General features: G+C 42.6%; 1 protein-coding gene across 1 annotated transcript; it reads right to left on the reverse strand.

Moving 5' to 3' along the window:
• Positions 1–7,648: 7,648 nt before the first annotated feature.
• On the reverse strand, positions 7,649–8,425 carry LOC115598405 (heat shock factor protein 5-like). Its single transcript, XM_030451536.1, has one exon. The coding sequence runs from the start codon at positions 8,423–8,425 to the stop codon at positions 7,649–7,651; it is 777 nt and encodes a 258-aa protein (XP_030307396.1).
• Between the last annotated feature and the right edge of the window lie 6,832 nt (positions 8,426–15,257).

Below are 15,257 nucleotides of genomic sequence, written 5' to 3' on the forward strand. Positions count from 1 at the left end.
GAATAGAGTGTCAGTTGTGTATAAATGTGTGAGCGTGAACAAATGAAGTCTCTCAGGCCACACAGTCACCTTCCTAGCAGAAAACTCTCTCAATATTTTTTAAAAGACAGAGCCCCCTAGCTCTTCACTGTTTGCATTGTACGCAGGAAAGTGAAAAAAATTAAAGAGTGATGTTTCAGACACTTAACAGCCTTCCTCAGGTATGACCTCCACAGGAGATGAGATTTGCTATGAGGAATTCAGCAGCATAACTGACAGGGTTAAGGTGTGTGGGAGGAAAGCAAAGCACTTGGGCTGTTTATTTAAACTCTCCTAATCTGCTGACCATATGCCTTATTTCTAGATCTTGTGTATAGATAACAGATCCAAAAGGTTTGAATCTGTCAATATTTAATCTGTTAAATCATGTATATGTTTTTCAGTGTTTACACTGAGGTACTCATGTTTTGGTGATAGGTAATAATAATAAAGGTACCATGGTAATAATATCTAATATTGTTTTATAATCTGTTCAACATGACATTGCTGTTTTATAGAGCACAGGTAGTTATGAAATAATCTTTCAACCTCAATGTGAATGTTGGCCATTTTTTGTGCTAAATACAATGTGCAGTCATAAGAGCTGTAATTCTGTTGTCTTACTGAGTGATAATTTTTTTTTTTTTCTGGGAGGTTGATGCTCAATGCAAACGAGATACAGTCTAATATGATCTGATTAGCAGTTACATTTGAAGCAGAGCATTTTTATTAAATTGTGAAAAAACAAGTGCTAATAGTTCTAATACTAGGGCTTTGTGTGAACTCTATAAATGCATACTGGTGATCTCTTTTCAAGAAATGATTTTTCCAATATTTAATTCATACTTGGTAAAGCAGTGTGGAATTTTTTATGTCCCAAAGGTAGCATTTTTATACAACTCTAGCTAGTTGTTTTTCTTTAAAGCAGATATTGGAATTCAGTAAGTTAACTATAAAGCAAATTACATGGGTATACAAGTGCCTATAAAATAACATCATGTATTTTTCATTTTCCCTGTGCTTATTTCTTGTAGTTATATTTACCAACAGTGCTAGAAGTTGATGATAATGTGCATATGTAGAAGCTCAAACAGAATGAAAGGATGTCTAATTTTTTTTCCTAAATTCCAAAATGTATTGGCAGAACACCACCAAGGGCTGGAAGAGCAACTTTAGAGTTCACTTGAACAAAGGGTAGGATGTAATTGTAGATTCTGAAGGGTGGGATGGGTAAGAAGACATGACACCTGGGTGGTGGCTTGCCAGCTGCTCCCCACCTCTTTCAGAAGCAGGTGAGTGAGATTGTTGCATGGCCAATGTATTCTTCATCCTTGTGAGGGGCATCTTCCTTCTTAGACCTCTGCCCAGCAGTGTAAAGCTGGGCTGTGGTATAGCTCTGAGAGAAGGGTTGCAGATCTTAAACACAGCAAAAGTTCATTTTAATTAGCTTCCTGTAAATAAAGATTATATTTTCAGTATAGTTTATATGGGCTATTTAGTCTGTTAATCATGTCTGTTATTTTAGATAACAATTTAAAGTAAAGGTTTATATATGAAGTAATATGTGACTGTTATATTCTACTATGTGACTTACTGTTTGTCGTTAACTTGGTACTGAACTATTGTTTTCTTTTCTTTGAAGAAAGGAAAATCTGGATATTACAAGCTGACTGGAAAACTGTGAGATGAAGGTACAGCCTTTACATTTTCTATATGTGGATTCCTATGTGTTTGCTTTCTGTTAAGCTCCTGTTCTCAAAACAATTAGTGTCTTAGCACAGAGAAATGAGTGCAGGTTTGTAAATGGATTAATTACCTTTATCTGTGCTATAGCTGCCACCTTTTCTCAGTTGGTAATTAATTTCTGCACCAGAGACCTATCTTTTACCATCAATAGCACAAAAATACTATGCTATATAACCTTCATGTAGGGGCAAATGTGAAAATGGGAGAGACTATCAATGACTTCTTTACCTGGAAAAGCAGAGTCAAGAGCCTGTTTCTGTTTCTTGAAGACTCTAAGTTTAACTGTCCCGTTAGTTTTGAAGAATGCCTGTTTTAATAACATTTATTCAGGGTATATTAGACCTTTGTTAAAAACAGAAGTGTACCAGTTTGTCATCATATGTAAGACACCCTTTGGATGTGTGTTGGCAGGACTCTATGGCCTGAGGCTAACAGTTAAAAATTACTCAAACTTCATATAATGTTGGCTAACAGAATAAAAACTGAACTCATATACACAACTTTCCATGTTTTCAAACACAAATCTATGAGTCAGCAACTTCACAAGATGTTGGGTGTCGTAAGAGCATTTTCCATCTTGGATGTTGCCTTAAAACTGCTTGTGGTGTAATCAGGGCCTGTAAATTCTTGGGATGTTTACTCTGTTGGAGTCCAATTACACACTGTAATGGCACTGGGAGGTGTGAAAGGAAGGGTGTCTCTTCTAAAAGGTAACAGCCCATGTGGCCAGTGTTAAGTCATGTAGCTGCTACTTCTTTTATAACCAAGCCTGTTTCACAGGCCAGAATATGTAGGAAAGGAAGCAAGAACGAACCCCTGAAGCTTTCCGTTGGAGGTTTAACAGAAACAAATGCCAGGAACACTGTGGAACCCCCTGTGAATGTAACCAAGGTTCTAATTTTTCCTTTTGTCTTTAGTAATGGGTTACATGTAGAATGGGAAAATCCTCTTTGTGCTTAAGCAGTTGAAAAAGAAATTAACTGCACTTCAGTAATAGGTCTCTTGAAGAACTGACAGCTACAGATTTGACTTTCATTCCCCACAGATAATTTCCAAGACCTACTTCTTCCAGTTATCATTACAGTAGAATGGCATCAGAGTTAATACAAACAGGTGTTTAACAAATCAGGTTATCAAATGACTGCATGTTTATATGTATAATGTGGTTTGCTGAACAATAAAATATGTGAAATGTATTTTACACATCAATCTGAAATTTTTGCTATGAGTACATCTGCTTTCAATTAATACATGGATTATATAGTATTGTTTCTCACTTGTTAGGTAAGTTTCTGGTAACTACTGGTGGCAAAGCAGAATGGTTACAAAAGCAGGTGTGCTAATAGGAAGTAGATATTTTGCCTTTTTTGTTTTCAAATAGTGTAAATTCATTAGCACCAAACACACCATGAACAATTAAAAGGTTTGTGGTTTAAAGATAAGTTAAAGTGCCAAGGAACATACAAATGAGATGTAAAAACTATTTGTGTTATTTGGGCAGAAGGAATCAAATTGAAAATTACAAAAATTGAAGTATTATGGAATAATTTACAAGAAGTAGAACAAAAATACTCTATTGGAGATTAAAGACAGGCAGTAGTTGTGGGCTAAGGAGAATGCATGTCTTTTGAAGCTGTCTTTGATGGTTAGGAGCAAGGAGCAAGAGATGGAGTGATTGTTTTTGAGAAATGTTAACCCTGCTGTGGTTCCTTGTCCCTTAGTAAATGTTTATGAAAATCCATTTTAATGTGTAGTTCTCTACGTTCTAATGAGAGCATTTAGGAGACTGATAGCATTTTTTCTACTAAGTAGACTTTTGCAGAAGTTTATATTAGGATATATAACATTAGAAACATGGTATTTGGGTGGCTTGGTTGGAACACGTTGTTGGAATACTTACTGTGGAGGTGAGAAATGGCAACAATCAAATCGCTGTAAAATTTCTGGCTCCACTTGCTCCTTTGTTATTCCAAGTTGTGGTGGGTTGGTGTGACTGAATTTCTGTAGGGAGGGAGTGTCCCCAGAGGGTAACTCCTGTGGGAAGTTGCTGAAAGCTCTCCAGGAGGAGCAGCTCTAAGATCTTGGGGCAGAGGAGAGGAGCAGGGAGAGCTGCAGCCATGGGGGACCCCTTGCCAGGAGAGGTGACAGTTTCCAAGTGGAATGTGACTGTGTGTGTGATGGTTGAGGTACAGGCACAAAGTAATTGGGGCCCAGGAAGAAGGGAGAGGTGGAGTGAGGTATTTAAGCTCCAATTTTTGTTCCATCTTTGTTTTGATTTGATTAATGATAACTTAAACTGATTTATTTTTTCCCAAAATTGAATCTGTTTTGCCCGTGACCATAAGTCTTGACCCATGAGGTGTTAGTTGGGTTTATTTGCTGATAAATGTTGTCACCAAGAACTACTGAAAGCATGAATGCTTTTTTAAAACTAAGATACTCCATCACTTGAAATTTAAAACAGAGGAAAAAAAGAGGCAACACTCCTGACAGTTTAAAAATTTAATTGCTTGCTGCCTAAGAAAGAGAGTACAAAATAACATTCTCGAGGTACAACAAATCCCACCCTGTCCCCATTAACAATGATATCGTTAAATGCATCTTGTTACTTCAGGACATCCAGCTCCAGAACACTTTAAAATTAGCATATAAAAATATTTATAAGTAGAGGATGTACCCCCCACTCTTTATCCTGCAAGTAGTATAAAAATAAATCTGAATACATAGGTATGAGTATATATAAATAAGTATAAATATGTAATAAATAGTATCTAACACAACAAAACCTGAGTAAATAGGTATGAATATCTATAAATAGGTATAAATATGTAATAAATAGTATCTAACATAACAAAACATGAGTAAATAGGTATGAATATCTATAAATATGTAAAAACAGTATTTAACATAACATCTAATGCAGTGCTATTAAAATATAACATTCCTATCAATATAAATACAACCCTATTTTAAAAGTTAATAACCTACTTTGAAGACCTATTCAACATTATTTAAAAGTGCTAAAACAACAAACAACATATCAGGAATAAAGCATCATTGAAAAGGTGAAAAAATGGAGTGGCTAATACCCTAAAAATATTAAAGTGAAAGCAAAACATGTTCTAATACAGTTGAAATGATCTGGCAGCTGCTGACATCTTCTGGAACTTGTCCCCTGCTTCTCACTTGCTGCTTGCTTCCTACTCAAAGCGGCCCCGCTTGCGGGGTACCTCTTCCTGCAGATCTAGGAAGGAAAGGACATGCTGAGTAAATCTCAGACCCTGTGTCCTTGTCACTCAGCAGCACACACAGCAATTGTACTTCAAGCAGGTACTAGAAAATATGGCTTGAGAGGCAGCCTAGAACTTGAGCATAGGAGGCAAGCAAATTACAGGGAAAGTGCTCCTGTTCTTCAAGATCAGTCATTTGTATGTGCATCCTGAGACATCCTACATGCACAACAACTGAGAGGCACAATGAAGTCCTCACACTGCAGACAAGAACTGAACTGTTCTGATCTCCCCTTTCTCCAACAGCTAGGTCAGAGTAGCTGTCTGGTAATCTCTAAAAAATCTGCAGAGTCTCTTCTTACCAGGGGAGTTGTCATCAAGAGAACTGTATCTCCTTTTCCTGCAGGTGCGTTTTAGAGGGGAATCTCCCTCTCCTCCCCGTGTGTAAATGAGCTGTCTTCTAGGTGGGAATTGTCCCACTTCAGTCACTGCAGCACATGTACCCTTGGTATTGTCCTTAAAAACAAACAAGTAGAAACAGAAATAAACCAAAAGATCACTCAGTATTTTTTGGAATTGCTTTAGGGACAAAAGAATAACACTTCTTCTGTGCTCCAAAGGGACAGGTAACAAGTGTTGACCACTGCCTAGATGTTTTACAGAACAGGTGTTTTCACCTCAGAAGGAAGGTTGCCTGATGGAAGCTCAAGCTCTTACAAAATGCCCTTTTAGGGGAAATGTGACATCAGAACACTGGGATAGACAAAGGTAGGCTGCATGTCCTCACTGCCTGAGCTTTGCCTTGGTTATCCAAATAGGTTGGAGAAGGAGTCTCAAAGAAAGTCAGGTGTACTCCCTTTATAATTAAAAAATTATAAAGAAAACAAACATTGTGGTGTTTGTAGAGCAAAAGTTCAGCAGGCTGCAGGGGGGAATGAGGTACTTACAGCATGATCTGCTGTTAAAAATGTCTGGCTCTCTCCTTTCATTATTTCATCAATGATTGGTGCACACTTCTCCTCAATCATCTGGAATAATTCTTCAAGGTTGACTTCTGCCTCGGAAGCATCACATGGTGGAACATCTGCTGTGCCAGAGAACTGAACAGGTGGAGTCTGGAAGAAAGAAAAATACAGTGAACTTTGCTACCCAAAAATCACAGTGCCAGGATGTGTACCAATTCTCTAAGGCTTTGGAAAGGAATAACACCAATCCACTCGAGTGTTTGCTTATCCAAAACCTTGAAAACTTGTCCGTTATTTTCGGTTAGGACAGCAGCTTTAATTATGAACCAAAAGGGCTGATACTTTGCCTTGTTTTTCATTAACCACCTGACTCTTGGCACGCTTGCTTTCTTCTGCTCTCTTTTTCTTTCACCTCATGTCAGGACGTTGCACTCACCTGAACAGAGCTGTACGGGCTGCTTGTTGAAGATGCCAGACCTGGAGAGCCAGAGGAGGTGCTGGGTGAGGAGTGACGCTGTGCTGTGGATGCAAGAACGGCAACACAGTGAGCAGCCTGGAGAAGCTGGGCTTGGCACATGCAGTTCTAGTGCTTACTTGATGGAATCATTGCAATGATAGCCCGATAAAGAAATGTATCCCTGCCCCCCCAGTAATACCTAAGCTTTGGTTTGTCCAAGGGAATAGTTGCTATCTTTGAGTTTCAGAAGGTTTTTTTTGATACTGAAAAAAAGATAATGAGACCAACAATGATTTGCATGGAATTCTGTTCTGAAAAGAAATTCCACTGAAGTTGGACTGAAAATTGTGGCAGAAACATAGCAGACAAAAGAAAGTTAGCAGGACTTGTGTACTTTCTAGTCTTGTGAGCACTAAAAAATACAACATAAAGAAGCTAAACAATAAAATAAACTAAGATGTGAAAATAGTTTGAGTAGAATGACATGGTCTACATGATGCTTTTTACTGATCTTTGACTTCAGACACTTCACACATGGAGACCAAGTGTGACTTTGATCCAGCTCTCAGTGCTTTAGCAGCATCATCCTAGTTTTGTTTGACTTAAAAAAAATGGGAAAGTTTGCCTAACACTGTGTAGTTGTGGACAAGTCTTTTTATCTTTGCCCTATAACCTGAACAGAGAGTCCATCTGGAAAGTCACCAGGGGACACTCAAGCTCTGGAGGAAGGATGGGCATACCAACCAGAAACTCTTTTTGCTTTCAAGGTCTCTCTTCCTTTAGACTCTGTGCTTTATGTCGAATTCTCACTTGAGATAGACAGGACAGAGCACATTTCTACTCTTTTTGAAAAACAAGTGCAGACGTTTTTTTCTTACCTCTGAAACTGGGCCATTGGTCTAGTGGCAGGATGGAGGTTACTGGTCTGACCGTGTATGTCACTGTTGTGCAGCACCTCCGGGGAAGCGGGACGCCGATGCCTGTGGCTGTAGGAACCTCGAGCCCTGGAAGCAAGTGAAGAGAACCCCGTGATGTTCCAGAAGGGACTGGACCCCGTTCTCAACCTTATTTTGGCAAAGTGCCATAGTTCTGGTATGAGGTGGACCCCAGGAGTTTTTGCTGAAGCTGTCCTATGATCCTTCAGTGGGCTTTTAATAAAGTGGAAGAATTGTCAATGAAAGGTGTTTTGAGAGGCAAGGGAAGGGAGCATGAGAAGCCTCGGCTTTACAGCTTTAGTCTCCTCGAGAGCCTTGTGCCGAACCAGCACAGCTGCTCTGTGAGCTGCAAGGCAGACGATGGTTGAGCGGACCTACAGCCTCTTCCCTACAGAGGGGGAACCGAGTGGCCAGCGGCAAGACCGGGCTGCCCTGCTCCTCAGGGCTCCTCCTGTTCCACCCCCACACCAGCCACCGCTTCTGCAACCCACGGCGGCCCCGCACACCCCACCACGTCTCACCGAGACCATTGGCCTTGGGCAGCAGGTCCGGGGACAGCACGGAGCCCATCAGCCGCTGGATGCGGGTGGCCGGGCGGCTGGACGCCTGCAGCCCGGCTGCCAGCTTGGCCCTGTTGGCTCTCGTCAGCCGCTTCATCTGGGTCAAGAGGTCGGGGCGGCCACGGTGGAAGTGGGGGCTGTGGAAGTGGTGCAGGGGCCCGGAGGAACTGCCTCCAGCCCCACCGTCACCTTTCGGGCCCGGCCCAGCCCCGGACCCCGCTCCGCTGCCCGCCGGCCCCGCCATCACTTTTCGGAACCCATATAGGTTCAGCTGCCGGACCAAGCTGCTGAAATTCTTTGTCTTGAAGACTTCGGCACTGTCGCCGCCCGGCCCGGCGGCGAGGCACGGCCCGGTGCCTAGCAGCTCCCGCTCAAAGAGCGCCTGGTCAATGAGCAGCCCCTCGCCGCGGGCGTCCCAGCGCACGGAGCCGCAGCGGGGGCTGTTCACCAGGCGCCAGAGCTTGGCTGGGAACGTATGGGGGTCAATTGGAGATGGTAGACGCGGCTCCTCCATGCCGACGAGCACGCAAGGAGGAGGGATGCGAGGGACGCGGTGAGATGCCAGGGATGCGGCGGATGGGGGGCACGCGGTGGGATGCGGAGGGACGTGGCGGGATGCCGAGGATGTGGAGGGACGCGGCGAGATGCCAGGGACGCTGTGGGATGCGGAGGAAGGCGGTGGGATGCGGAGGAAGGCGGCGGGATGCGGAGGAATGCGGCGGGATGCGGAGGAACGCGGCGGGATGCCAGGGACGCGGTGGGTTGCCGAGGAATGCGTCGGGATGCCAGGGACGCGGTGGGACGCGGAGGGACGCGAACGGGTTCTCCATGGCTACGGGCGCTCTAGAACGCTCGTGCCCCGACAGCCGCCACGCGGCCAGCACGCGGCCAGCACGCGGCCGGCTCGTCCCGCAGCCCGGCCAGCACGCGGCCGTCCCGCGGCCGTCCCCTCAGCTCCCTCAGCTCCCTCAGCTCCCTCAGCCCCCTCAGCTCCCTCAGCCCCCTCAGCTCCCTCAGCTCCCTCAGCACCCTCAGCTCCCTCAGCTCCCTCAGCACTCTCAGCTCCCTCAGCACCCTCAGCTCCCTCAGTTCCCTCAGCACCCTCAGCTCCTTCAGCACCCTCAGCTCCCTCAGCACCCTCAGCACCCCTCAGCACCCCTCAGCTCCCTCAGCCTCCTCGGCACTCTCAGATCCCTCAGCACACCGCGGCTCCGCCGCTCTCCTCAGCTCCCCCCGGCCCGTCGGAGAGTCCCCACTCTCCTCAGCCCCGCAAAGGAGTGAAGAACTTGGAGAAGCCGCTGGAAAGGCTCGGGTGCCAGAGGAACCAGGTTTCTGCCTCAGGTGATAGCGCGATGTCACTGAGTTACTTTGGGTGTAGCAGATGCTGTTTGCCCACATGGCCTGTTCTGAAATGAGAGATTTTTCCTCTCTTTCAGCATTTCAGTTTTATCTGATGTGACCATTGCTTGTCCCCCTTGAATAGCGTTTTTACAATGTTAATGTCACTCAGTCCACTCCTGCAAACCTGCCTCTGCCTCATGGCATGGGAGCAGCCACAGCAGCCCGGACAGCATGGACACAGTAACGATAACCTCTGTCTGAGTGAGGTTACCTCAGGGATATTACAGACAGGATGGATTTTCTCCAGAGAATGAACCTCATAAAATATCTCCAGAAGTCATATTCCATACCATTTAAGAAAAATTAGCCTTTATTTTTTATCTTTTAAATACCATGAAGATCTCTGTGGGCCAGCAGTATTGATTGACGTGAGTCTGCTGGAGAAGGAAATCACATCAATGACCGTTTGAGGTGACAGTCTCACTGTTTGGTTGTAGCTCTTGCATCATGTTCAAAACCCTCCCCAGACTGCTAGCACTGCCACGCTGTGTTGCATCATGCCACAGCCTGTGCCCTGTGCTATGGGACCTGTAACTCCTGGGGGCAGGGGAGGGACTGCTTTCTGGGGACATCTGCTGAAGAAGTGAGAGCACCCTGGAGATATTCAGCCCCTGAGCTGGAAAAAGTGTCTTTCTTCACCTGCCAGGTAGATAACTCATATCGCAGAAGAATAATAGAAGGAGAATGTATAATTTCCCTCCTTGGTGCTACTTAGGAAATACTGTAAATATCAGAGTGCAGTTACAGCCACAGAACTCAGCCCTCTACTTCTCTGGGTACAGAAGAAAAGATACTTCAGAATTAGTCTGATTCTGCATTTATTGGGTTTTACTGCTTCCAAATAATATATGCTCACTTTACAAATATATTTACCACAGGTAAAGGTTGCCACACTCCTTCGCAGCTGTCAGTCCTATAACACCCTTCTCACTTTGAGTTAAGTTCTCCTGCATATAATTATTAATTCAGCAGTTTGTAATTAAATGATTAGCTAATCAAATTGTTCCCTCAAGAGCACATGTGTGAATGCATTAAAGACTGATTTGATTGAGGTCACTCAGAGATAGTTAAGCTTTTAAACTCACCATTATGAAGAATAAGAAGCAAAGAGGAACAGCTCTTGTGAGGAAAAGGCTTTCTAAGATGAAGGCAGAAAGGTATTAAACTTTGTACATGTTTGCTTGGAATTCCTAACAGAAAAAAAAAAAAAAAAAAAAGATTTGAAATTATGGACTTCTGTATTCATATTACCATGCACTGTCTCATAGTATGGGAACAAAAGGAGAATTCCTTTGAAGAAATTAAAGGTGAGCTCAGAAGGCTGATACTATGGGGGTGGCAATACAGTATTGTTATTGTTGGGTTTTTGTCCGGGAAGTTCTGCATGTGTGTCCCCACTGATTTGAGCAAAACCCCTTCTGCAGCACCTATGAAAAGAGAAAATGCTTATACAGGTGTAAAGGGGCAGAAGGAGATGAAGATGACTTTTACTACCCCCTCAATTAGCTTTCTTCTCAGGTTCTTCAGGTTCTTCAAAAACATTTTGGTACTGGTCATTTCCAGAGGTGGTGGCAGCACAGCCTGGATCAGTCAGTAAAATTTAATGATGCAGCAAAGCTTGGGTTTTTCTAGTATTCCCTTTAGACCAAGTTACACGGTGAGAACCAAACCACCCCTCGCCGATAATGAGGGTTTCACCACCCTGTGGTAAAGTGATGTAGGGATTTGGCAGGCAGGCTGCTAGGCTGGCTGCAGGGAAGCACTTCTGGTTGGTTCTTCAAAGCAAGGCAGTTGGCTCCCTCTGCTGCTTTGCAGCATGTTTTTAGGTGTTTAAGCAACGCGTACTCTCTTCCAGATCCCGGAGGTTCCAGCACTATGGTGCCTTCTGGTTTCTATGTGCTTTCTTTCCCTGTGAAGTAGCTATGAAGCTCTATGTTCCCCTTCAGCTTAAAATCTGTAAAGACCTTTACAAAGATTAATATATACGTTTATAACTGAGAATCAAACTGTAAGGTGGCAGTGGAGCATAAGCATTTTAGGTAAGATCTCCATTAAAGCCATAATTATACCCATCTGTTTCCCTAAAGTATCCCCTATAAAACAGTTAGTGCTTATACATCTCTTGATAGCTCTCTCTCAATCTGGTATTGTGGGGAAAGAGTGAACTTAATTTATTTGCTTTCTAGGAAAAGATAGTGCTTAAATACATATATATGAGAAAACCAAGCTGAAAGTGTTTGTCAGAGGAGCTTTATTTGTTTATGGGTAGTGTCAAAACATCTGTTTTTCTAAAATCTGTCCAACTCTTATGCACCAATTATGGAAAAGACAGAACAGCCACATTTCTAATAAAGCAGTTCCCATGTAAAAAAATATTAAGAATAAACAAACACATAATATTTCTTAAAAATATGTAGAGCTACATCAAAGCTGTCGGGTAAAAAAAGATTTGTAAATAGCTGTAAGCTGGATTCACGTTGGGCAGATATACAAATTAGCTTTCCTCTTATGACCTGGCTGTTATATGATTATTTGACCAGTTTCTCACCAAGAGAAAATTGGTGAACATTTTCGTAGAGAGCTGAAAAAGGCAAATTTCCACTGTGACAGGACTGATCCTTTGACTCTGAAATTAATGTTTCTATAACCAAAAAAGTAACAGATTTGAGACACTAATGGGGGTGGGGAAAAAAAAGAAAAAAAACCAGAAAAAAAAACCAAAAAAGAAGACTAAGACAACTGATTGCAAGGGTTTCACCACTAATTTAGGGACATTAGTGTTAAGATATTTGATACCACATACTTTTGAAGTTAGTTGTCTGTAAGAATCTGTAAATCTGGGTGGAACCAAGTTACCTAAAACTGAGCTCCTCGTGCCTTTTGAAATGTCCTTGTGTACGGTATCACTGTGCAGTCTGTGAATTCTGAACCCATTTGAATGCTGTGCCAAGGGAGGTTTAGACTGGATATTAGGAAAAAATTCTTTACTGAAAGAGTTCTCAGGCACTGGATCAGGCTACCCAGGGAATACACCCATCATCCCTGGGGGTATTTAGAAGCCATGTATACCTACCTGGTACTCAGGGACATGGTTTAGTGGTGGGCTGGGCAGTGTGCTAGGTTAACAGTTGGTCTTGAATGTCTTAGAGGTCTCTTTCAACCAAATGATTCTATGGTTCTATGTAGTTGAGACTTTCAACAACCAAGGAAGATGGCACTTCTGTCACCTGTCTCTCCTGTAGGCACCTACAGTTTCCTCTCTGTGCCATGTACTTGCTGTGCCTTTCTCATTGCACAGACCGATGAGATTGCTTGATGGACACTGTAGCTGTCAGGAGGTTGAACATCGTGACCACTTTGTGGGGGAACAACTGACTTTGCAGCAGCAGCAGCTTCTTGAGGACCATCTCGTTACACCCGCAATTCCTCCTGCAGTTGCCGCTGCCTTCTGTGCTGCGTGTCCTGGTGTGTCCCCTCCCGCCTGGCACACCGCAGCCTGATGCAAAGGATATGGTACCAGTAGATGGAGCTAAAGGATCCCAATCATTGAGGAGACGGTAAAATTAATGTTGAAGGTGTAGGCCAAGACTTTACCTTTTCTTCTGCTGCTGGTATTTGCCCTTTGCTACGACACTTCCTTTCCTCCCCACCAAATGAACCTGCATTGAAAAAATTAATACAAGCGAGGTACTTAACAAAATTTGATGTCAGGTTGTCTATAATAATAATAATAAAATAAGCATTTATTGCTGTGTCCCTCTGCCCAAATAATGCTTGCCAAATTTCACCCATTGTGAGTGACACTGCAGCTCTTATTGTCACATTGTCACTGTCATGGGCATTAATTAAAGGTACTGGCACCTGATAAGCTTATTATGCTCTGTACCGTGAAGGAGGTGAAGATTTCTGTGCATCTTTTTATGGGCTTTTAGGATATTCGTGCTGCTCTATGATAAAAGACATAATTTTACATCTCTGGTAATTGTTTCCTCTGATGGTGGTAGCACTTTACTATGTATTTAATGCCATACCTATCCCAGACAAAAATAACTTTCTTCAGGCCATAAGGGGAGAAGCAGGTATACTTACTTGCCAGCCACAAGATAAATATTTAGATAAATAGCAAGGGTATCTAAAGCCATATCTAAAGCTTTCCCATTAGTAAATGCCTATGCTGGATTCTGTTCAAAGCACAGCTAAGTAACACAGAGGAGTGAGAGCTTCCTGAATTTCCCTTTCATATAAAGAAGTTTAGATGTCACATGTCAAATGTAATGCGACCTCAGGGGTTTCAACATAGTCCTTAACAGGCATTTCTCACCCTTATAAAAACAGGTGGCTTTTGAAACAATGTCTCTTTTCAAGAATTTCATCTTAGTATTACAGCATGAAGGTCAACATTGTCCTGCACTGACCGAGCTTTCACAGTGGTTGCTTTCTTCATATCTGGCTCTTGTACTTAACATTTTGAACTAAAAAATGAAATGTAGTATGAGAAACTATCATTTTCAGTGTAAGGCTTTGATGTGCTTTGTCTTTTAGCCTCACTGTTGTTGTTGTATTGTCATAACACTGAATGCTTATTCTCTTTTTAACTGATGCCCTTTATTTGTCAGGACTATTTACTTTCATTGGTCTGAAGTTTCTTGGCAAGGTGCACAGACAATTTCAACTTGAACCTTTTAGTGGAAGAAACACAGAAACAATTCACTTTGTCTCCTCTCTACAGGCTACCAGTAATAAACAAACAAATGGACCCCTAGGAGACTGAACAAGCCAGGTCAGCTCACCCAGACACAAGGCACAGGCAGGCTTGGAGCAACCACCAGAAGGGCTGGAAGAGGTATAATATAACCTTTCAGATCTCAATAAAGGGATTACTGCTAGTTATAAAAAAAGTCCATAGATTGTGTGCAATTACTTCAGAAGAGCAGTCATGCTCTAATTGACCTAAAAAAGCAGTTGGCCAGCCAGCCAGCTGGCTAAGGACAATGGGGCAAAACCCCCTGAAAGGAGCCCAGCATGAGATTAGATAACATATTTTTGTTATCATGCACAATGCATGAAGACCTCTCTCCCTTGCCCCAGGTGTCTGTTGGGTGCCTGTGTGAACTGGCTCTTGGACAGCTTTCCTGGGGGTGGCAAACTGTCCAGAAATTATGCACTTGTTTGGTAACTGTGGGTTGGAACCTGAGTCTGAAATGTTGGTATATTAGAGGAGTCTGAGTTGCCACAGTGGTCAAATAATCACTTTTTCTACTGTAGCTGGCATGTTATGTATGACCCCTTCTACTGGAAGTGCCTTTCTCAAACATCCCCACATCAGTCACTGTTACCTTGGGCTCTGCTTGTTGGGATGTGTTTTTTCTCAGATGGAAAGTGAATTAATCTGGAAAGGATGCCTGAAAGAATGAGAGATGGCTTAAGTAACTGGGCTGTTCCCAAAATCTGTGGGATAGTAAATATTGAGGAATTTAAACATATTTTTTTGTGTGGTGTTTTTTTTTTGGTTTTGTTTTTTGGGTTTTTTGTTTGTTTTTTTGAGGGTTTTGTTTGTTTGTTTGTTGGTTTTCTTTTTAAGTTAGGGAGGGAGAAACACCCAGGCCTCCAGCTCTGTGCAGGGAGAGGCTTTGAGGCCCCAGCCCAGTTCCCCTTGCTGCTTATGTGGCAAGTGCCACTGATCTGTGTCATGCACTTAATTTAAAATGCATTGAAAAATAGAATGAAAATTCATCTTAAAATGGGTAAATTTTCACTATCTAGATTTTTATGGCTTTGTACCTGAGGACTGTGGTATTCTCTCATATTAAACAGTATGTTTACTGTCTGTTTTCTTATGAAGTGGGTTTAGCATTTAATTTTGATGCTAAAAGTATTCTTAGGTAACATATATTGATAATTTTCTGTTTACACATAATCCAGTTTATCCAGAGATTACAGAGAAT

This window comes from Calypte anna, chromosome 5 (assembly GCF_003957555.1).
Source record: "Calypte anna isolate BGI_N300 chromosome 5, bCalAnn1_v1.p, whole genome shotgun sequence".
Taxonomy (NCBI): Eukaryota; Metazoa; Chordata; class Aves; order Apodiformes; family Trochilidae; genus Calypte; species Calypte anna.